Source organism: Chrysochloris asiatica, unplaced genomic scaffold (genome assembly GCF_000296735.1).
Source record: "Chrysochloris asiatica unplaced genomic scaffold, ChrAsi1.0 scaffold00021, whole genome shotgun sequence".
Taxonomy (NCBI): Eukaryota; Metazoa; Chordata; class Mammalia; order Afrosoricida; family Chrysochloridae; genus Chrysochloris; species Chrysochloris asiatica.
The window spans coordinates 11,940,927-11,964,056 of record NW_006408539.1 but is presented as its reverse complement, the minus strand read 5'-3'; the positions used below and the strand labels follow the sequence as shown (position 1 = coordinate 11,964,056).

General features: G+C 46.1%; 1 protein-coding gene across 1 annotated transcript in view; it reads right to left on the bottom strand.

Annotated features, from left to right (window-relative positions):
* Positions 1-1,428: 1,428 nt before the first annotated feature.
* The window catches only part of LOC102828738 (nose resistant to fluoxetine protein 6-like), a 61,121-nt gene continuing 39,419 nt past the window's right edge, over positions 1,429-23,130 (bottom strand). Inside the window, exons 9-15 of the mRNA XM_006837572.1 lie at positions 18,964-19,129; positions 15,723-15,802; positions 9,734-9,847; positions 6,271-6,403; positions 2,893-3,079; positions 1,840-1,982; positions 1,429-1,554 (exon numbers count right to left, since the gene is read on the bottom strand). Of these exons, the coding sequence (XP_006837635.1) occupies positions 1,429-1,554; positions 1,840-1,982; positions 2,893-3,079; positions 6,271-6,403; positions 9,734-9,847; positions 15,723-15,802; positions 18,964-19,129 (949 nt within the window). The remainder of the gene's footprint in view (positions 1,555-1,839; positions 1,983-2,892; positions 3,080-6,270; positions 6,404-9,733; positions 9,848-15,722; positions 15,803-18,963; positions 19,130-23,130) is intronic.

The following is a 23,130-nucleotide window of genomic DNA, read 5'->3' as shown; positions in this document are numbered from 1 at the left end:
GAAAAGATTCCGACAGCAGAGAACCAGATGTCATAGATTGAATTTTATCCCCCAGAAATGTATGTTGTAAATACCAACTGCTATACCTAGGGTTATCTTATTTGAGAACAGGGTTTCTTTTTTTATGTTAATGAGACAGGATTAGTGTAGTATCTTAAATTAGTCTCTTTTTGAGACATAGATTGAACAAGCAAGCCAGTTAGCAGAGATGAGAAAGAGAGATGCCAAGGCACATGAAGACTGCCCCAAACAGTTCAGAGACAAGGACCTTCATCCGAAGCCAACAGAGTGGGAAAGTCTTCCCTTAGAATCTGCACCTCTGGATTCGGACGTCTAGTCTCGTAACTGTGAGAAAGTACATGTGTTTGTTGAAACCATCCACTGGTGACGTCTCTGTTTAGCAGCACTACATAAGGAACACAGCAGACATCAGGGAAAAGGGCTCAGGGCAAAGCTGCTGTCACTTTTCTGACCTCCCTACTTCCCAAAGTCTTCCTTTAAGAAGGGAGGTCATTGAGAGGGAGTAGACCTGAAGACCGAGACGATGAACAGGGATGGAACATTCTGTGCTCATAATCACCTGGGGTCATCATGATTGTTAATAAACACTTAGATTATTACAAGTGATGTTACACATATACAGTATGGAGGTTAACAGGAAGTTATCTTCCTAGGACAGAACCCAGGACCAGAAACCTGGATATCCAGAGTTTCCCCAGCTCTAGACCATTTTGCTAGAAAATGAGGATGTTGGGATAGAAGCCAGTGACTGATACCTTTTTCTTCATTGTGAGGAGTTTTGCTGATGGACCATGATGTCAAAACAAGTATTTGAAAGCTCTGCATGCAGATGAGTCATATTGTCCTGAGGTCCCAGGATAAAGTTATGAAGCATAATAATTAACTGACTATAGAAAACAAATTTATGGAGTCCTGGTGTGGTGCTGTAGGATAAACACTGAACTGCAAAGTTGGTTTGAACTGCGAGGTGGTTGGTTCAAATTCACCTATACAGCGTTGCTATGAGTCGGAACTGACTCCCCAGCACTTAACAACAGTTTAAGCGACTTTACTGGAAAAAGTGTTATATCCCGTGTTTAGCCTAAAAGTATAGTAACTTTTCTACATTTGAATGCTTTCTATGATTGTTGAAATATATAATCCAATACAGAACAAGAAAAAAAACTCCAGATTGTTTTTGCAATAGAAAATGCAATCAAGGATGGTTATTATTCTACCAAAAAAGTTGCCACAGAATTCTTTTCTATATTAAGCACATAGAATCTGTACATATTAAGTTTTCCTTTCACAAAGTCGGATTTATGCCTCTTTCAGGAACACTAGTGTTCATTACTTAAATGTGGTCACCCTGCCTGTCTTCATCACCACAAACAGGACCATGCCTCCTTGGGGTTTTGTCCAGATGAGTCACGGCCCTGAAGGCCCTGGTCCCAAGAGGCACTGCTTCAGTTCCTGACATGGTTTCTCAATGAACAGCGTCAGAGCCAGCCCAGTGAGGAAGGTCAGTAAGCAGTGTCCAAAGAAGAGATAGAACTGGAGGGAAAGAGAGACACAGTAGACGCAAAGTTACTCCAAGATTCCCATGCATTTGGCTCTTAAAGTGTAACAGCCTGGCCGTTTGGAATGGGTCTGCAGCAAAAACTACCCCAAACACTCACAATAAGACCGTCTCCTGTGCTGAAGCCACCCCTCATCCCTCCCCCACAATTCAACTGCACAATTAGACTATTAAAAAAAACAAAAGGTTACTATTACTTCATTTCTCAAAAAGAGAACAAATCGTGGTGCTGTAATGGAATTAGAACTGGGTTCTCTCACCATGTTGATCTCTGAGTAGTGAATGAGGGTTTCCTGAAGCCCATTGTAGAGGAGAATGAGAATCGGATGTACCAGGTAGCAAGCGTAACTAATACGGGCCAGGAAGGACCACACACCCCAGGACAGCACCCGCTGGACCAGACCTGGAGGAACAACATAAACCCTCTCTGAGCCTGAGAAGACATTGGGTCTCCACTTTCCCCTTCGGGTTCCGTGCCTAAGTCTGTGAAATTCTCCTAAGAATGTCTATATTCATTAGCATTTTTAAAAAAAACAAAAACCATAAAATAGACCTCTTCCCATTTCAGGAATATGACACTCTTTAGAAATAAGGATGGTGAGACTTTAGCTCAATAACTTTGGACACATCATCGAGAAAGTCTTTTACTAGAAAAGACATCACATGTGGTGAAGTGGGGGTCAGTGAATGTGCAGGAGACCCTCAATGACATACTTCAACACAAAAGCTCCAACAATGGACTCAACATAAAGGTCCTGGACTAGACAATGTCACCACTACTTGGTGACAGCTCAACAACTGCTAACCACAACAATCTGGAAAAGGTTTCTTTCTTTCCCCTGAAGCTAGTGTTCTGTTTGATTCTCTGCATGCTGAAATCTGGGCTCAATCATTTCCCAACCACCAAAGGGTTGAAGGGAATCTTGGTGATCACTTGGTCTAATGCTTTCAGATGAGGAAACTGAGGTCTGGGTGGCTGTAATCAAGCTCTTACCCCTCCTTCCCCCATATCAGGATTTTTTTTCTCACTAAGTTACCCTGCCTGAGCTCTCTGCCACCTTCTAAATGAGCTTCCTGTAGAGTATGTAACATTTCCAGAACATGCGTTTGTCCCTAATTCAAAGTAAAAATCTGTAACAGGTGAGTGAGATGTTTCCCCCCAAGGATATAACAAATTGCTGGTTTGGTAGGTGATAAAAAAAAGTTTTTCACCAGTCACTGCAGCAACGCAAAGCCCCTATGGGTACACTTTGTATTTTCACACCCTTCACTTTTAATGGAACCATGTTTATGCATAGTAGCTATGCCAATACCTCCATGGCCCTCCTGACACGCCAAGATGAGCCAGCCCACGGCCGCTGCCCATAATGTCCGGTGCAGTGCTTGGTAGGCTGCGGCAGCAGCTGAAGTCCTGTCAGAGGCGTCGTCCACCACATAGGCCAGCGCGACTACTGTGAAGAGGGCCAACAGGGCAGAAGTCCACCCCAGCAGAACCTGCACCTGGAGGGGCAGATTTGATGCCCATTTCCGCCCTCATGCATTTACTTCTTTTTGCACAAATTAAAAGGAGCCCTGGTGGCGCTGTGGTTTAGGCTTCAGGCTGCTAACCACAAAGTCAGTGGTTCAAACCCACCAGCTGCTCTGCACAAGAAAGATGAGGCTATCTGCTTCTGTAAAGTTTACAGTCTCAGAAACCCTATATAAGGTTGTTATGAGTCAGAATCATCTCGATGACAGTGGGTTTGGGGAGCTTTGCTTGCACAAACTTACTTTCTGTGTTATTACTGTCACTTCAGGTCGCCAATGCCCAAATCTGACTAAAATAGGAAGCTCAGATTTGTGGTTACCAGGAGTTCAGGACAGGATAGGGCTGGGGACAATGAGACCATCAAAGCTTATTGTAGTTTGGGGCCGTCAAGGCGATTCCAACCCATGGTGACTCTCATGTCAGAGAGTAGGTGGCACCTAACAGATCTTTGTGGTAAAGTCATTGTTCTCCACCTTGATTTAAGTGGTGGCCACACAACCACACAGGAGCTCTGGTAGCGTAGTGGTTACAAATTGGGCTGTGACCCTTAAGGTCAGCAGTTTGAAACTACCAGCTGCTCCACCGGAGAAAGAGGAGGCTTTCTGCTCCCGTAAAGATTTACAGCCTTGGAAACCCTGTACAGGGTCGCTATGGGCCAGAACCGACTCGACAGCACATAAACAACAACAACAACACAACCACACACACACAATGACACATATCCACAATGGTGTTGGTGGTATTGCTGTCAAGCCGATTCCAACCCATGGCAACCCCATGTGCACAGAGTAAACTGTGCCTCAGGGTCTTCAAGGCTGCGGGTGACCTTTCAGAAGCAGATCTCCAGGTCTTATTTCTGCGGTGCTTCTGGCGAGTTCAAACCCCCAATGTTTTTGGTTTGTAGTCTGGTATTTTACTCAGGGACTCCTTGCACACACAATGAGGGCATGTGTAGGGACACAAACTTAACACTCCAAAATTGAGAGAATCGTTTTTAGTAAGTTTTCTTCCCTCTCTGTTCAAGCCCTTTTAATCATTGTTCCCAGTCATAACTGCCCTGACTAACCTTCCCCCTATGCTCCAGGAACATACAGGCTAAGGGTTTAGGGTCACGTTATTGATTTAAACCTAGGACAAGCTGGAAGAAATATCTCAGGGCCACGCTCTCTCGTCCCTTAGAAAAATGTAACTTTCAGACAAAGGCCATTAACATTGTTTGGGGCAATCACATCCTAGGATGTAAGACATGGTGACTCAGTGGGACAGAAACTGTTTCCCCAGATGACAGAGCCATAAAACTCGGAGACAAGCATGCACCGATGCAGACTGATTGGTACCTAGAGTCGTCTAAGAGTTCACACATTTTACTGGGGAGGGCAAGGCTGTCTTTCAGAGAAGGATTCTCACTGCCTTCCAGCTCTGTCAATAAAATGGATCTTGATTCTCACCCTGTCTCTGATACTGGCTACAGCAGCTGGGGCAGTTGAACTTTTGTCCAGTAACAAAGGTCATCTCAAAACCATATCTCCTGTCCCCCTGCTCCTGCTATCTAGGAGGGTGCAGACCGCCACCCCCACCCCCTGCTCTCTTGTTCTCCTGGTCCAGTTATGCGGACGCTAAGAGGGAGCCCACAGCCCTTCCTCCCACTGTGCTGGCCGAAACGCCTTAGTTCTTCTCTAGAAGGGGACAGACAACCTGGCACTTTTGACTCTCCTGCCTCTCCTACTTCCACAGACCACTCTTAACTGCCCTTTCCTTTGTGAATGTTGTTGTTGTTAAGTGCCATGGAGTCAATTCCGACTCATAGCGACCCTGTATAGGGTTTCCAAGAAGCAGCTGGTAGGTTTGAACCACAGACTTTGCTGTTCAAGCCGACCTTGTGGTCCAGTGCTTTATCCTACAGCACCACACCAGGATTCCCTTGTGAATACCCCATGAGAAGAAAAAGACCCTAGCCCCTGCCCACTGGAGACAGCTGAGGTTAGCCCTTTGTAGGTAAATTCCTTGTCAATAAACCATCTCTTTTATTCTCTTTCTGTAATAAATTCATGTCTCAGAATGCGTTCTGGTGGTTGTTCGGGTCTCTCAGCACCTTTGTACTCAAAAGCCTTTTCCCTGAAACCAAACAACATGTAAACAGGTCAACCCTGATTGCACTTTACCACCAGCTTCCTGGCTGTGATCATGGACCATCCATCCTACATAAGAGGTTTCCAAGGGGGTGAACAGGGTGAGGAGTCTCTGGGACCTCTCTGAACTATTTTTGCACCTTCTGATGAATCTATGAGGAGGGCCATCAAAAGGTTTGAGGACAAATACAATAGAAAGATCATGGAATTTTCCCACAAACTTTTTGAAGCCCCATCCCCTGCCAGATAATCATTCAAACCCACTCTTGCTCTCCCCAGTTTCTCTCTTAAGGAAACAAGGCTCCCTGTTGGTTTCAAGCCCCAGCAGAAATGAGAAGATGTACAGCCCCTGGCCCTCCTGGCGGACACGTAATGATAGAAATCGTGGTAAGATGAGGACAAGCTCAGCTCAGTGAAGAACCCTCCAGGGCGAAGTCCCACAGTAAAGTGTTTCAGTACTAAGAAAGGGTGTGCCTGTCTCAAATCAGAGTCTTTCCAGTTGCCTCATATGCATGCAAAAACTGGACAGTGAATAAGCAAGACCAGAGAGGAATTGTGGTGTTGGAGAAGAAAATTAAAAGTACATGTACTGTCAAAAGAACACACAAATCTGTCTTAGAAAAAGTACAGCCAGAATATTCCCTGGAAGAGAGGGTAGAGCAAACCTTCGTCTCACGTACTTTGAACACGTTTGTCAGGAGGGCCCAGTCCCCAGAAAAGGACGCCATACGTGGCAAAGTATAGAATCAGCAAAAAAAAAAGGAAGATTCACAACGAGATAGATTAGCACAGTAGCCACAGCAATGGGCTCAAACGTCACAATTGTGAGGATGGCACAAGGCTGGACGGCATTTCGTTTTGTTGTGCATGAAGTCCCTATAAGTCTGAACCAACTTGACGGCACCTAACAACAACAACAAGAGGCATCAACATCACAGTGTAGTGTGACTTCTCCTGCCCATGGCTTTGGAAGTACCCAATCAGGTGGGCCACATCTTTCCCTCCAGACCCGGACCCTTAATGGGGAGCCATACCTGGGTCTTCAGAATATTCGTCTGCTGGTTTTGGTACATGAAAATACTCAAAAGAAGGCCCAAGAGGAATGGTCCAAATCGACAGTAGGGCTTGGTATAATACTTCAGGAAATACAGCACCATCACAGTTTCACTGAAAACAAACAAACAAACAAACAACAAAGGGAAAAAAGCAACTAGTTATGTTCATTCTAGACATGGGAAAGAGCACATTCCTGAAGTGGGCTAGACAGGACTGAGCCATCAGGACATGTCCCAAAGGAAGACCACAAGATGAGTAGGTCAGTAAACTCCTGAGTCCAGGGACAAGGACATAGCCCCAGAGGGCTTGCGCTGAAAGCGAACCATGTAGCTGATATGAAGTGAGGGGAGACACACAAGAACACCCAAACTTGCAGATAGTACCCATTTGACCTAGTGTTGCAGACTGTGTAAGCTTGGTCAGAGGTTCGAGGCCCTATAGGTCCGAGTGTAACAAATGAGGCCACTGGCAGTCAATAGCAAATTGTTTTTCATCTTAGTGTTCAGTTATATTTATTAATTGCAGACAAGGAGCCCTTGATAATCCACAGATAAATGTGATCTTTTCCTAAAAGCCCAGACTGTAAAAGTTGCAAGATCAAGCCTTTCTCCAAAGGATTAACTAAAAACATCTTAGCTACTTCACAGTTCTTTGTTCCACAGACAAAAAAGCCATCCACCCTGAATCTCTCCCAAGTGTTAGCTATTCAGCCAAGTTCCTGAAAACCTGGCTCAGGAAGCTGAAGCAGTGGGACTCCGCCCAAGCTTTTGTCCTTACCTCTCACCTTCTCCCAATTGAGCTCAGGGGCTATAGATATGTTAATTGAGCCTGTGAAACCAAGTTGCGGGCCTGGGATTCAAATCAGCGAAGTACGATGTAAAGTTACCTGAATGTCTGGAAAAGTCCTGATGTTAGCTGTACCTTGCCTAAGTCCTTCCCAGCTTGGTGTGAAGCTCCTCCCCTAAATAAAACAGAGGCCCGGGCCTCCCCAGGTGTGCATTACAGGTTGGAGGGCATGCAGTAAAGATTGCAGTGCATTACGGGTTGGAAGGCATGCAGTAAAGATTGCAGTGCATTACAAGATGGAGGGCATGCAGTAAAGATTGCAGGGCAGTGAGTTGCTGCCTGCAGAGGCCACGATGCTTGTACTCCCAAGCCTGCCCACCAGTGATGTATCCACCCTGGCTTTGGGGTGCCTCATTGTCCCCCTCCTTCTGTCTGTCTGTGTATATCTTAACCGCCGCCAGGTATCTCCTCCTCGTGAACCGAACCCCTATGTCGAGGCCAGTCCCCGGCAACCTAGCTTCAATGGTTTCATGATCGAACTCGAAAAGAGGAAGATAAAAAAATTTTTGATAAAGGAAACAAGTGTACATTGCTGCAATTTGAGGAACTTGACCTATACTTATGGATGTAGTAGCTCAGCTCAAAATACCAACTGAAAGGAAAGGAATGTTGATATCAAGAAGCAATCCTATCCGCTCTGTACACAGGGTTGAACGGGATGGGCAACTTGGACAATGACTATGTAAAATGGGGGCAGAGGGCAATAAAGGCACAAAGTGACTGGCTTACAGGTTTTCAAGAGGGAGTTTAGTTTAAGAATGTTCAGGGTAAGGTAGAATCCCCACTGAATAGAATTCATCTTGTCTAGATGGGCATCGTGAAAAAAGATGGGGATAAGATTCTTATGATTCAATAGTGAATAATTGTTATCATGACTAATTGCAACTTTCCAACTGTAAAGGTAGACGTTTTGTAACAAAAAAAGGGAATAGTTAATCTTACAGTCCAAAAACAGAGGATCCTAGGACAATCAAGGGAGAAGAGCAGGTGTGGAATGTGGGGTCTTATCCAGAGAAGCAGCAACACCAGAGATGGAGGCAGAGATGAGGACATGGAGAGAGGGAGCAGCTGAGGACTCCAGACTCATGGAAATAGAAAGGCTGTGTGCTGTGGCCAGGAGGCAGGCTTGTAGAATGTGCCCTTTGGTTGTTTAAAAGATTATATATTCCTGAGTGTTTTTGTGTACATTCAAAAACAAAAACCAAAAGACAGAGGGAATAGAAGCAAATACTGTTGAATGAGGATGCACGGTGGGGACTGTAATCATTAAAATAGGATGAGTATAAACCCAATATTCTCCCATGTAAACTATCACTCAGTTCACAATAAAAATTTAAAAAATTAAAAGATGAGTAGGTCAGGAGACGTGGGATGGAGGCATTCCATCCACTCACAAATATATCGGGGCATCAAAAAATTCACAGGGAAAAATTCCATTCTCTTTTTATCCCATTTTTCCACAAACTTTTTGAAGATCCTTGGTACTGAGCATTTATGCACCCAGCTCTGTTATGAGCCCTTGGAATTCAGCAAAGAACAAAACCAAGTGTTCAGGCTTATGGAATTGACCTTCTAATTGAAGATGATGACAAACATTAACCACTACATGAAAAAAGTGGCAAAGGAGTGAGAGGAAAAAGAAAGCAGAATAAAGATGCAAGAGAACCTGAGGCTGTTCTTACAGAAGGTTAATGAGGTTGTTTTGAGAACGTGATGTTTGAACAGATACCTGAAAGACATGAAGAAGCAAGTCCTGTCAAGATGGTAGGACCTGAAGGAAAAGTATCCCCAGTGGAGGGAACAGCTAGTGCAAAGGCCCTGAGGTTGGGGATGTGCTGAGTGTGTTGAGGTAAGGAGATCAGTGTGGCTGAACAGGGTTCATTTTAACAGCAGTGGCCAGCCACTGAGCAGATGTCTGACAGGACTGAGTTGCATTTGAATCTCACTGGCTATTGTGTTAAGAACAGATTAACAAGAATGCAACCAGGCTTGTCTGTGAAGACACAGGATGGGTTTATGGAAGAAATGCCAAACCTACCTCACTGAGGAGGTAAAGTCACATTATGAGTAAAGTCCTAAGTTCAAACCACAGCTAGGCCACTTACTAGCTGTGAGACCTTGAAGAAAGTAACCCCGATAGATTTCCTTAAATTTCAGTGTGTGGCGCTGTGGGCTAATGCGTCAGACTGCAAAGCTGTTTGAACTGCAAGGTCGGCAGTTCAAGCTCAGCAGATGCTCCTTAGAAACCCTCTACAGGGTCGCTATGGGTCGGAACCTACTCGACCTCACTTAACAACAACAATCCAATAACAGATTTTCCCAGAAGTTTTGCCACTGGAGGAGAAGTCTACTGTGGCCACATGGGGGCGCTCCGCCCTCTGAGACGCCTTCACCCAGAGATGACAGTGCGAGTTCAAAGAAGGTTCAGAGTTTGGAAACAAAAATGCAATAGACATTCCCAATTCCCATCCGGGATGAAAAATTCCCTAGCCGGGTTCCCCCACAGGAGATAGATGCGCACCAAGCAAATGAGCAGCGGTCCTGCCATTCTGAGGGCAGATGAGGGACAGAAACAGGGCTGAGCACTGTGGTCACCTGGCTTCTGATGGCGCTGCAACCGGAAGCTGGTAAACCAGTGTGAGCAGAGCCGTGGTGGTGAACGTCGCCAAGAACAGTGTGATTCCGAGGAGTAAGAGGGCAAGTTTACTTCTGCAAAGAAGAGAAGAGGATGTTGATGAAGGAGAGACTTCAGAATGCTGCACCACGACTATGAACGAGAAAGACTGGGAAGCATATGGCAGCGGGAGAGTCAATCCTGCTCCTGAGAGGCTGCTGTGTGTGTGGTACAAACAGTTAACATGCTCCGCTGCTTAACTAAAAACGTTGGCTATTTGAGTCCACCCACCCAGAGGTGCTCAGGAAGAAAAGCCTGGTAATCTCGAACAATCAGTCATTGGAAATCCTGGAGCACAGTTCTACTCTGGCACACACATGTGGGGTCAACATGAGTGACAATTGATTTGGTGGGAACTGGGATGGGTTGGTTTGGTTTGTGTTTGTGTTTTTGTTCTTGAGGTGTGAGGGGCAGTTGTTGTAGGTGAGGAAAGGGTTGAGGTACTTGAGTTAGCATTTGTTGTTGTCGTGTGCCATCCAATCGATTCTGACACATAGTGGACCCTCCAGGACAGAGCAGAACTGCCCCACGGGGTTTCCAAGGCTGTCATCTCCACAGGAAGAGAACCCAAGGGTGGGTTCGAGCCAGCGACATTTCAGTTAGCAGAGGAGTGCTTAACCATTTCACTACCAGGGCTCCTCGTGCTAACAGTTAGTCTTGATCACACATGGGACCCGGAACAGGGCCTTTGACTAGAATCTCCTCGTCCATCAGAGGGGATAGAATGTGGTCCTCGTCTGCCTCCCCCGGAAACTGACCACGCTGCGCACTGTTCTCTGTCACCAGGAAAGCATTGTTTAGACACAAGTGATGGTTGATTTCCGGAGAGAAGGGAGCTTGTCAGAAGTAGGCTGGGACAAGGGAGAACACAAGGAGATCTCCAGGCACAAGGCAGGAGGATTCTGCTCCTCCCACAACTCCTAAACAGTCTTAGTTCGAGGATACCTCGAATGTGCAGGAAATAGTTCCTGTAGGAGAGGAATGTCAGGGAAGGAGGGAACGTCAGTACCAGACCTTGCACGGAGGAATACAAACTGCTTGTCCAGTGGATTCCCGCAGAGGGCGACCCAACATGTGTGTTAGTAGAATTGTGCTCCATCTGGTATTCAATGGCTGGTTCTGTAGCAGTCGATTGCCAGACCTTTCTTCCTAGGTGCTTCTGGGTTGAACTTAAACCTCCAACTTTGGCTTAGTAGCTGGCTCCTGAAGGAAAAAGGCCTGCCTTTCCCACCTCCCTCCATTTCAAAGCTCGGTGCTACTGAACAGGCAATATCCAGGGACTGAAACCTCCTTCTACAACTGTCTCCAGGGAAGATGCTGGCGTTAGGGCCAGGTTCCCCAGTCACAGCTTCCCCAGGGATGAAAAGTAGTTTCCCAGCCAGGTCTAGAGCCGGAGGCACCAAGAACTCTTTGTCCTAGGTGGGTGGTAAACCATCATTCAGACTATCCAGTGAAAACCCACATCCACCATGTAAATGTTTGTGGAATCCCCAGGAGCCTGAGCCCCACCCTGGCATCTGCTTCCTGGAGTCAGACAAGCCTCCACTTGCCGGTCCTGTCCCTGCTACAACCAACCTAACAAATCATCCAACCTGGCAGTTCAGAGGCAGCAGGACGTGGAGCTCTGGGTGTAAAGTAGGACACCCTCCCTCAATCTGTCCCTTCCCTGGAGTTCCCGCCTGAGCCCCTGGATTGCTCACTAGGACTTTTTGTCATTGCATAGCAGCCTGGTACAAATAGATTCCCTTGGCCAGCTCAGGCTCTTTGGGGAAACTGCTCTCAGGACAATGGGATCAAGAAAGTTCCAGAGCTTTAAGCACTGCTCACCATTCTCACTCTCTTAACAGGCTTCATCTTGGAATCCAGAATTTCTGGATCCATGGAGTCTGGATGAAACCCCCAAACTACAGCTATCAGATTATCTTTAAACCTCAAGCCAAAAACATTCCATGAAGTCTACCTAAAACCAACCACAGTTTAATTCTAGTTATAACAAATGTCTGGCTCAAGCACTGTGTTCTTTGAAGAACTAGCTACAGACACATTTCATTTTATTGAACTTTGCTTTATCGCGATTCGCAGATAGGGCACTGAATCGTACATGTAGACAGTGTTGGATTGTGTCCATTTTGATGTGTGTTTTCTCAACAATAACAACAAAAGAAAATATAAGAGAGTTTCGTAAAAAATGCTAAAATGGCCAATGTTTTGTTACATGTGTATTTACCACACACACGTAGAGTCTCAGAGAGAGACCCGCTCAAGGGTCCTAGCCCAAGAAAAGAAAGCAACAGCTGGTATGTGCCTCTGGTCTGAGGCAGCCTGGTGCTCATTCTTCATGGACACCTGATCCAGGTGTCCAGCAGCAGGTCACTGCACCATAGATCCCCTGTGGGGAGTGCGAGGCTCGCCCGCCCTTTCTGCTCTTCCAGGCTAGCCCAGGTGTCCCTCCACACCTGCTGGCACTGCTCCTGCCTCCAAACCCTCCACTCTGAAGTCAGCTGCCAGCTGAGTGGCCACAGAGCCGAGCTCCTCAACCCATATAGGGAGGAGAAAGGTTCCCTGGTGGCACAGAGGTTTAAATGCACCCGTGCTAACTGAAAGATCTGCAGTTTGAACCCACCAGCCTCTCTGCAGGAAAGAGAGGAGGCAGTTAGCACCCTCAGGGCAATTCTACTGTGTCCTCCAGGGTCACTATGAGTCTTGTCCTTGTGCTGGTAGTGGGCTGGGTCAGGTTTAGAGAAGGAGGGAGTGCTCACCCCCAGAGGAGTCCCGGGTCCCCAGCAGCTCTCAGCTGTAGCTCTGGGAACTCCTTTCTGATCCAAAGGGACTGGGGGGGGGGGTGTGGCTCACTCTCCCCAAGGCACCTGCATTTGCTTCCTGCTGGGCAAGGGGAGGGGTCCTCTGGGTTCCAGCTCCTCCCGGTGTCTTCCTCAGGAATGAGAAGGAGCAGGGGTGAATATAACAAGGGTATAAAGATAGGTGCTGTTTCTATAAAAGGCATGCACCCTTTAAAAAAGAAAACCTTGATTCCCCAAATAAATAGAATTTTGACACTGTGCATTTGTCAGGTCTATAATTAATCTCATAATCTTTGATAAGTGATTATGCGAGTGAAAATCCACCACCACCCCCATGCCCTGAGGAAACAGAACATGAAATAAGGGTACTCTGTTTTAGGGGGACTTGCAGGGGAAGCACTTGGACTTCAGCTCCACCCCTCAACTGGCTGAGACATGAGACGCCCCTAGACTGTGAAATCGTTCAGCATCTCCACTCTCCCCTCTTAGAGGAGACAGAGTTCAGACTCTGTGAAACAGGAAATGTATAAGAAAAGCTGAGCAAACAAGAAGGACAGACACCGCCAGACTGGCTGCGCTTCGCTGAGGTCTGCTCTGCACCCAACCTTGTGAGAGGGACTTTCAGAGGGGAACTAAGGCCAGGACCTGGACGCACCTCTGAGGGGACCCTCAGTGGAGCAGGAAGGTCCACAGAAGCTGGTGTACAAACTGGACAAGTTTACTAGGCAGAAGTCACACTGGGCATGCAACAGCTTTCCCCTGCAGTATCTAATAAAGAATGTCTGCTTTGAGCATTGTGTTCTCTTAAGAATTTTCTATATTGGATCAAACTGACAAGCAGCAATTTTCCAAGGAATGTTGTTAAGTGCCTTCAAGTTGGTTCCAACTCATAGCAACCCTGTATAGGGTTTCCAAGGAGCGGCTGGTAAATTTGAACCACAGACCTTACATTTCAAATCAACCTTTTGGTCCCGTGCATTATCCCACAGCACCACACCCGGAATCTCTCCCAAGATGAGATCAGGTCTTTGGGGCAATAAGTTGATGTTAATAAGGGAGGGTCAGCTCAGAAAATGTTAGGGTGGTTGCACAACTCGAAGAACGCAACCCAAGTCTGGGATTGTACACACCAAAACGTTTCAATTGGTGAATGTTTTGCTGTGCATATTCTCAACAAAGGAGCTCTGGTAGAGTAGTGGTTACAAATCGGGCTGCTAACCTCAAGGTCGGCAGTTCGAAACTACCAGCTGCTCCGCGGGAGAAAGATGAGGCTTTCTGCTCCTATAAAGATTTACAGCCTTAGCAACCCTGTGCAGGGTCACTATGAGTTGGAATCGACTCCACGGTACTTAACAACAACAACAACATTAACAAGAACAAAATTAATAAGATCTATAAAAAATTAACAACAAAATGCTTTTGTTGTGTTTTGTTATTAATGTTCTATATTGGCATTAGATAGCTATTCTTGCTGTAAAGTGTCATCAAGTTGGTTCCAATTCATAGCCACCCTGCATAGGGTTTCCAAGGAGCAGCTGGTGAGTTTGAACCACTGACCATGCGGTTCAAATAGACTTTGCAGTCCAGTGCATTAACCCACAGCGCCACACCAGGACTCCATTAGATGACTGTTGTTGTTGTTGTGAAGTGCCATCGAGTCAGTTCCGACCCATAGCGACCCTATACAGGGTTTCTGAGGAGCAGCTGGGGAGCTTTGCAGTTCAAACGGCTTTACAGTCTGGCACATTAACCCACAGCGCCACACCAGGACTTGAGGGGCTGAATGTTGGTAGAACCTTAAAGGAAAACAATTTGTCATTGTGATTCAAAAGTCCAAGACATTCATACCCTTTGACCTAGCAATTCCTCTCACAAATAGGTATTCTAAAAAAAAAAGATCAGAGTTGAAAATGGATGGTTACCATGAAATATTTATCAGATCATTCTTTTTAGAAAACCATAAAATGGGACACCATCCAAGTATTTGATAATGGAGGAAGATGAATGTAAACTGTAGTTCATTCGTGGGATGAAATGATATGCATACATTATATTAATTCTTAAATATATGGAAATGTTAAAATTTAAATATATGGAAATGCTTAGGTCATAAAACTATTAGAAGAAAAATACTAAAGGGAGTATACAGAATGTTTTCCTGTGTTTAAAAGTATGCAGAAAAGAGTTCTGAGGAGCAAGGACCAAAATATGAACAGTGATTTCACTTACCCTTGAGCAATGGGACAAGTCTGGGGAGAAAGATTTACATAATCTGTTCACATAAAGATTTACAGCCTCAGAAACCTTATTCAGGGTCACTCTGAGTCAGCATCGACTCGATGACAGTGATTTTGGTTTTGGCTTTCAGAGATAGGACAGGACTGTTTTCCCCTCTTCCCTCCAAAATTTCTGAAATTGAACATGTTTTTAAATTTTTAATAAAGAATAATACACCTTGTAAATATGGCATGGATAATCCACGAACTATACCTCTCTCCATGAATTATTGAAACCTTAAAGCTCTGCTAAAACTAATAAAAATGAAAGGGACAAATATTCAGTGTGAGGACGCCAGGCTGGGGGTTGCTGTCAAGGACTCCCTTCTTTCCGAAAAACCAATCACTTTCCATGTAGCAGGCACCACAAAATTGCTTTGACCTTCTAACCCAGTCATGTCACTTGGAAACTCCCACCCCAAGGAAGTAACAGAAAGAAACCAGTGCATTCAGAGACATTCATTTCAGGGGCCATATCTAATCTTGAAAACTTGGCAACAATCTGGATGCCCAACCATAAAAATGGTCTCTGGGTCCTCAAACCAACAAGCACTGAGGTAAGTCAACACATGGAAATGTTTATCAGAACCGTTCACTGGGAAGTGCTGAGCCTGGGAGAATGCAAACATGCCAATGATGATGACAACTACACAAACACAAGCTGACGTGCGTGCCACCAAGTGGGATGAACACATGGAAGAAGCTAAAGAGTGGAGGATTCTCTGCTGACTCTTCTAGAAAGTTCATTTCCCAATTCTTAAAGACTAGAACCTTTCCTAGGCGTTTTCTGAAAGAGGCCGCGTGGGGAGAAAGCTTGTCCCCCATAGACTTACTTCTTGTAGATGAGGACAATGGCTGGTGTTAGGAGATGGAACTGGAAGTCATTGGCAAGGTACCATGTCCAGCCATTGCACTGAAAGGAGAGAAGAAAGGTGAATGGGCTTCTTCATGTACCAGGTGGACACCCATCAACTCACCTTCCCTGAGCAGGAGAAGAATTCAGTAGACGGGTGGGGTGGACCTCAGTGGGAAGAGGAGGGAAGTCTGAGGACCCTTGGGTCAGACAGCTTCACACCTCATCTTATCCATTCCTTATGACCAGCCTGGGATATGCCCCTGCTGCCACTTTACAAAATGAAGATTCAGACCTCAGACATAACAAACACAAAAAAGCACTGATCGCCAGAGCCAGAAAGTAAAATTGTGGTTACCAGAGGCTGAGATGGGGAGTGTGGCATGGTGGCTCTGCTGGATAAGCACTGGGATGTGAACCACAAGATCAACAGTTGGAGCCCACCAGTCGCTCCGAGGGAGAAAAATGAGGCTTTGTCTTCCCACAAAGATTTATAGCCTTGGAAACTCTATAGCGTCAGAACCAACTTGACAACACTTAACGACAACAGTAGGAGGCTGGGGTTGCGATGGGGAGTTATTGTTTAATGGGAGCAGAGATTCCGTTTGGGGGGGATTAAAAAGTTCTGTAAACAAATAGCGCTGATGGGTACGCACATGGTGAATTGGCTGAATGCCACTGAATTGTACACTTGAAATGGTTAAAATGGTAAGTGGATGTAGTGTATATTTTATGACAATAAATTATTTTTAAATCATGGCTAATCCCCTAGGATAGCGATCCCTAGTTGTGGGAAGTAAATGATACCACATTATATGAATGTCAGGGATTAGCGTCCTGAATGCAGTTGGGAATGAGAGTGCTCCGTGCAGATCTCTTTTCCCAGCCTGCCCTCCCCCAATTCCAGCTGGAGAGAATGTTCCTTTAGAACTACAGCCTGACTCTAGATCAGCTTCTGTGTGAAGCCCCCAAACTCCTACACACGACACCCCCAACTACTACACACACTGACAAAGTCAAGTCATTCCAAGGGACGGCTGGGCTAGAGTTTTAGGAGCCAGTTATCTGCCTTTTGTTTTTTTCAACACTGAGAATTCTCCAGATGCACCCTGGTTTCTCCCCCACCTTCCCCATCTGAGGGAAACCAGACCTATCAACAGTGGGAACAAGTTGGTTCTTCGTGGGAGAGAAAGTCTCCTGGTGCGAGTGCTTCTGAGTCCCCAGGGTGCACATCGTTAAACATCTGGCTGCTAACCAACACGGTTGTCGGTTTAAGTCTATCCAGTGGTGCTTCCGAGGAAATGTCTGGTGATCTACTTCTGAAATAAGCAACCACTGAAAACCCTGCAGGGCACAGTTCTGTTCAGACACACATGGGGGCGCCATGCTCAGGGTCATCATGGGTGGGATTGATTCAAGGGCAGCTGCTTATGATTAGTTTTGTTTTTTAAGGTGGACTTCACCTGCGATCCTTAACATCAGTGTCCACTAACAGCTCAGACTATGAAGCCAGCCCCAGTGAAGGCAGTTGGATGGTGATACTCCTGGGCATTTGGGAACAGCAGGTAGCTGTTCATCAAGTGGTTCTGTGTGACAATCGGGGACCTGCCACACTTCACTGACTCCCTTCACATGAGGTTGTACATGTAGAAGCAGCGATGTGATGCCAGGACAGCATTTTCCCTTTCAGAGTCCCTGGGTGGTGCAAAAAGTGAGCTGCTAACTGAGAGGTTGGAGTCAACCCAAAGGCACCTCAGAAGAAAGGCCTGGCAACCAACTTATGAAACATCATCCACTTGAAACCCTAGGAACACAGTTCTACTCTGACGTGTCAACTCAACGGTAACTGGTTTTGTTTCACTTTTCATTCCCCTCCAAATTCACTATAAGAAACATGGGGCTTTGGGAAAAGAGACAGAGCTTATTGCTCTGAGCCAAGGCCTGGCTTGAAATGAAGTGAAGATGGGGTGGGTAAGATGCTCCATCCATTACAGTCTCTCTGCACAAAGGGCAGGAAGTGCCCTTTCCCTGTGGAGCATCAAGGACTGGCACAGAAACCTAAAAGGTGGCCCTCTGCTTTTCAGAGCTACTGCCCTGGTGCAGACCGGCATGGTAACAATCACCTATCACAAGAGGCTGGGTTTCTTGCCCACAACCACAATCCTATACCATCAGAATTACTCCAGATGAGCAACTGCCTCTGGTGCCCGGCTACCATTACTGAGCATTTGATCAAAGAGTTTATAGCACAATCCTCATCAAAAGGGAGAGCATTGCAGAACAGAATTCCAAATTCTCATGAATTCCAGACTTTGGGGAGCCATGAAGGTAGGTAAACCCCTGAAACTGTTGCCCTGAAATGATCATTAAACCTCAAGTCAAAAGTATCTTCTGAAGTCTTCTTAACACAAACAATGGTGGTGGTGGTGTGCCGTGGAGTCAGTTCCGACTCATAGCCAACCTACATAGAGGTTTCCGAGGCTATAAACATTTACAGGAGCAGAAAACCTCATTTTTCTCTCACAGAACAACTGGTAGTTTCGAACTGCTGACCTTGAGGTTAGCAGCCCAACTCGTAACCACTACGCTACAATCGTTTAGCTTCACTAGCAAAAAGAATCTGCCCTGAGCACTTTTAAGATGCCTCTTTTAAGATCCATATATGGGACCAAAGGAGCTCTGGTAGCGTAGTGGTTAAGGATCGGGCTGCTAATCTTGAGGTCAACAGTTCGAAACTATCAGCTGTTCCGTGGGAGAAAGATGAGACTTTCTGCTCCCGTAAAGATTTACAGCCTTGGAAACCCTGTACAGGGTCGCTATGAGTCGGAACCGACTGCACACAGCACATAACAACAACAATATGAGACCAAAGTGACAACGGCAACTGGAAAGATGAGACTGGGAACTTTAGGGGGAAGTGCATTTGTGTTCATGGGAGGAACAGCTCAGAAAAGGAGGATGAGAACGGTGTCAGAACTCAAGAACCGTCACCAACGTCACGGAATTGTACGTGTAGAAATGTACGTAAATGTGGAATTGGTGTTTGTTTTGTTGTGTATGTTCTCAACACAACAACAAAATAAAATCTATATTCAACAACAACAACAACAAAAAATGATTCCAGAGAATGTGCCAGAGAAAAGAATCCTAAATCAGGCTGGCCTCCGGAAGTGGCCGACCCTCGTGAAGAGACGCGCCCCCTCGTGGCGCTGGAGACTCACCCCGTCCTGAACCGAGAGGAGGTTGTTGAGCAGTAGCAGGTTGGTCCACCAGGTTCGCCGACAATTGTCCAAGTGGAGCTTGGCCACCTCCCAGATGGGGCCCCAGGGGACAAGGGGGAAGAGTCCGCCCAGCAAGCACACAGAATACAAATGCAGAGGCTGCAGCCTGTGAGGAGAAAGGCAAAGAGAGAGAGAGGCCACCTCATTTCCAGTGTCTTCCTCATTCCCACCCCACAAACACTCATGCAACTATGATTACTGACAGTCAGGGCTACAGCTGCAAAGACACCATTATTGAGCCAGCCCTGTGTGTCAGGCTATGTAGGGAGCTGTTTAGAGTCGACTCGATGGCACATAACAACAACAACAACAATCTCTCACTTGACAGCCTAGCACTTCACCATTGCGTCATCAGAAGTTGGCAGTTCAAACCCATCCAACGGTGCCTTAGCCCACAGGCCTGGAGACCTGCTTCCTAAAGGTCCCAGCCTTGGAGAGCCAGTTAGCAGGTCTGCTCTGCACATGTGGAGTCAGAATCAGCTTAACATCTAACAACAAACTGTGTTGACCAATGAGGAAATTGGAGCTCAGCCACGCAAGGGGGCTTGAGTGAAGTCACAGTCAGAAAAGGCGGGTTACACTCAGAGTGATCCCATGTAACAGAGGAGATCATCTGTTCTCCTGAGGAGCTATCGGTGGGTTCAAACTGCCAACCTGTGAGTTAGCAGCCAGGCACTTAACCACCACACTGCCAGAGCTCCTTCTCAGGTGTCTGGGATGGCAGTGACCAGGGCAGGTGGAGGGTTTAGAAGTGAAGTCATGGCAGGGAGGCCTGTCTTCCTGGATTCTGACCTAGGCTGGGGTCAGAAACCTTTTGTAGAAGAACTCACATAATCGTTCAGGATTCTGCATCCAGGGCAGAGTCTAGAAACACCTGATAGACACCTTGGCTAGGGACCAAGGAAATGACAGCATTGTGGACATTCCTCTCAGACGGGCCTCACTGGAGTCACGGGTCAGTGCCTAGCCTCCTGTCCTAGCACAATGAGAACACTAGAGTGTCTGGTGGGCAGGGGTGGCACTGGTAAAGAAAGGCAGAGAGAAAGGGTAGGGCTGGTTGTGCTGGGACATAGCTCCCCATTGCTCAGTTCACTGTGGGTCTGTTCCTGCCAGAATCCTACAGACCTTTGACTCGTCCTGGCTGGTCCCCTTTCCCACCATCTGTCAACTCCTCCCTGAGGAGAATAATTCAGTCTGCCCACCTCAGAGCTGGGGCCCAGGGCAGTGGTCCTCACCAGGAGCTTGCTAAAATGCAGGTCTGACTCTGTGTGTTCTGCAGGGGGCAGGGCTGAGGTTTCTGGGCAACAACTTGAATAGCAAGGGGGCTGGGGGGAGGACACACAAGAAATGTGCATTCTAATTTCATCTAAATTTCTCACACTGAGAAAATCATGTAACTCTTCTCTCTCCTTGTCTATAAAAAGTGGATCAGTCACGCTCATGAGACTTTTTAAGAATCCAACACATGGAAACAGTTTGAAATGACTAAGATAGAAATATGAGGGGGTGTTATGGTGAGGGTTGTGTGTCAACTTGACTAGGCCAGGATCTCCAGAGGTTTGGCTGTTGGGATGTGCTTATTGCCATGGTGATGAAACCTAATACAGGCAGAGTATTAGAGTATGATGAGTAACTATGAGCAGCCAATCAATTGAAGGGATGCTTCCTTGGGGGTGTGGCCTGCTCCCAATATAGTGGACACACAGGAGGGACTTTCTCCCTCTCTTCCACTGCAATTATGTCATTTCTTTGATAATAAACCACTCTCTATATATATATATATGGTGTGGTGGTAGTGTGTCGTAGAGTTGGTTCCGACTCATAGCGACCCTTCCTAAGATTTCTGAGGCTGTCCTTGGAGGTCAGGATGGCCAAACTTAGTCTTTCATACTTGAGACATGTTCAGGAGGGACCAGTCACTGGAGAAGGATATCATGTTTGGTAAGGCTGAGGCTCAGAGAAAAAGAGGAAGATCCCCAGTGAGAGGGATTGGCAAAGTGACAGCATCAATGGGCTCAAGCGTGGCAACAATTGTGAGGTTGGCCCAGAATCGGGCAGTGTTTTGTTCTGTTGTGTGTAGGGTCTCTATGAGTCAGTACAACTCGATGGCGCCTAACACCACCACCAACAACAACAAAATCTTTATGAGAGTAAAAAGCCTCATCTTTCTCCCGCAGAAACGCCTGGTAGTTTGAAACTGCTGACCTTGAGGTTAGCAGCCCGACTCATGTTTCACTGGTTTGGCCTAAGACAGGGAGCTTCAAGAAGTTCATGGAAAAATTGAATTAAAAAATAATGGCAGTTTTCCATGAGATTTTTGATTCCCCCTCAGAGATTGCTCCCATTGAATTGACTCTGACTCATAGTGACCAAACAGAAGGGGACAGTGTCCAGTCCTTTGTTGTCCTCACCAGGATGTTTAAGGTCATCATTTCAGCTATTTTTGTGGGACTACAACTCACCAAGTTTCCCCCTTGCCCTCTCTGGCTCTCTGTTTTACCAAACATGATGTCCCCCTCTATTGATAGATTCCTACAATGACATGACCCAAGAAAGTGGCTTTTCAATGACTCATTTTCAGAGGCAGATCTCCAGGACTTTCTTCCTAGTCTGTCTTAATCTGGAAGCTTCACTGAAACCTGTCCACCACGGGTGACCCTGGTGATATTTGAAACACCAGCGGTATACTTGCAGCACCACAGCAACATGCCAGCCACCTCAGTCTCATAAACTGACAGGTGCACATTGGGAACTCTAAACCAAAAACAAACCAAACGATGGCTCTTAAATGGATTCTAACACATAGTGATGCTCTAAGACAAAGTAGTAGAACTTCTCCTTAGGGTTCCCAAGACTGTAACTCTTTATGGGTGCAGACAGCCTACTTTTCTCCCGTGGAGTGGCTGGTGGGTTTAAATCACCTACCTTGCAAGTTAGTAGCCCAACACTTAACCCAGTGCTCCTTGGGAAACCCTGAAGCACCATGCACACAGACACACATGTACCGACATTGTATCCAAGCTTCCAGAAGATTTAAAGTCAGACCCTTAAACAAACAATAAATAAGGAGGAATCTGATGCATACCATGCAGACCCAGTCAGGAGGTCAAGCCCCTGTGGGCCCAAGCGTTGTTGACCGTCCAAACCATAGGCTCTGAGGATCAGACTTTAGCTACCTAGTAGACATAGCAAATTGTCCCTCATCTGATTATTCAGTAATGCTTGTTAGTAATCTCATACATGAGCCCTGGATATCCACAGACAAATGTAAAAACTTTCCCTAAAAGCCGAGACTGTAAATTCCAAAAAGGCAAGTCCCACCCCCCATCCAAAAAAAAAAAAAGCTAAAGAGGATAGAGAGAAACACTGTAAACTGATGACATATGGAGGGGATAATAATCAATGTAATGACACAAGCTATATGAATGGTTGAATGTGAAGCTGATGATGTGCCCTGTAAACTTTCACTCAATCCAAAATAAAAACATTTAATTAAAAAAAAAAAAAAAAAAGATTTAAAGTCAGAGTGGGCTTCCCAAGATGACAAAGTAAAGCTGCTCACCGGCATGATTGACATACGAGAAACAGGCATTCTCACATCACCTCAGTAGAAAGGTAGATTGAAAAATGTGTACTGACATGAAAGATGCATGAAACGGCCTATTCCACTCGCATCCCACAAACATGCTCTTACATACATTTGCTCAAAAGTGTGTGTACATTGTATCATTGTCTAACAATGATAGCTAACAACTTGGAAACAACTATATCCAGAAGACCTCGGGACAGATTGCCAGTGCCACCCCACCCCCGCCCCCAATAACGGGGCTGAAAGCAGGAGCATTCTGTTTTTCTCAAGATGAAGGAAGACTCGGTTTGATGGAGCTTGGAGGAAACCACTAAGGTGTGATAGAGAGACATCAGCAGAGGGCTAGTTCTTAGCTCATCCTCATTCTTAGCATATTTGAAGGAAAAGTGAAAAGTACGCACAGCCAAAGTAGCAATAAAAATAACAATAACTTGTCCTTGTTGCATTTGAGTTCCGGTGTTGGAGTAGAATTTTTAAGGTCCCATGGACTGCCAGAAGTCCAAACAAATCTGTGTTGG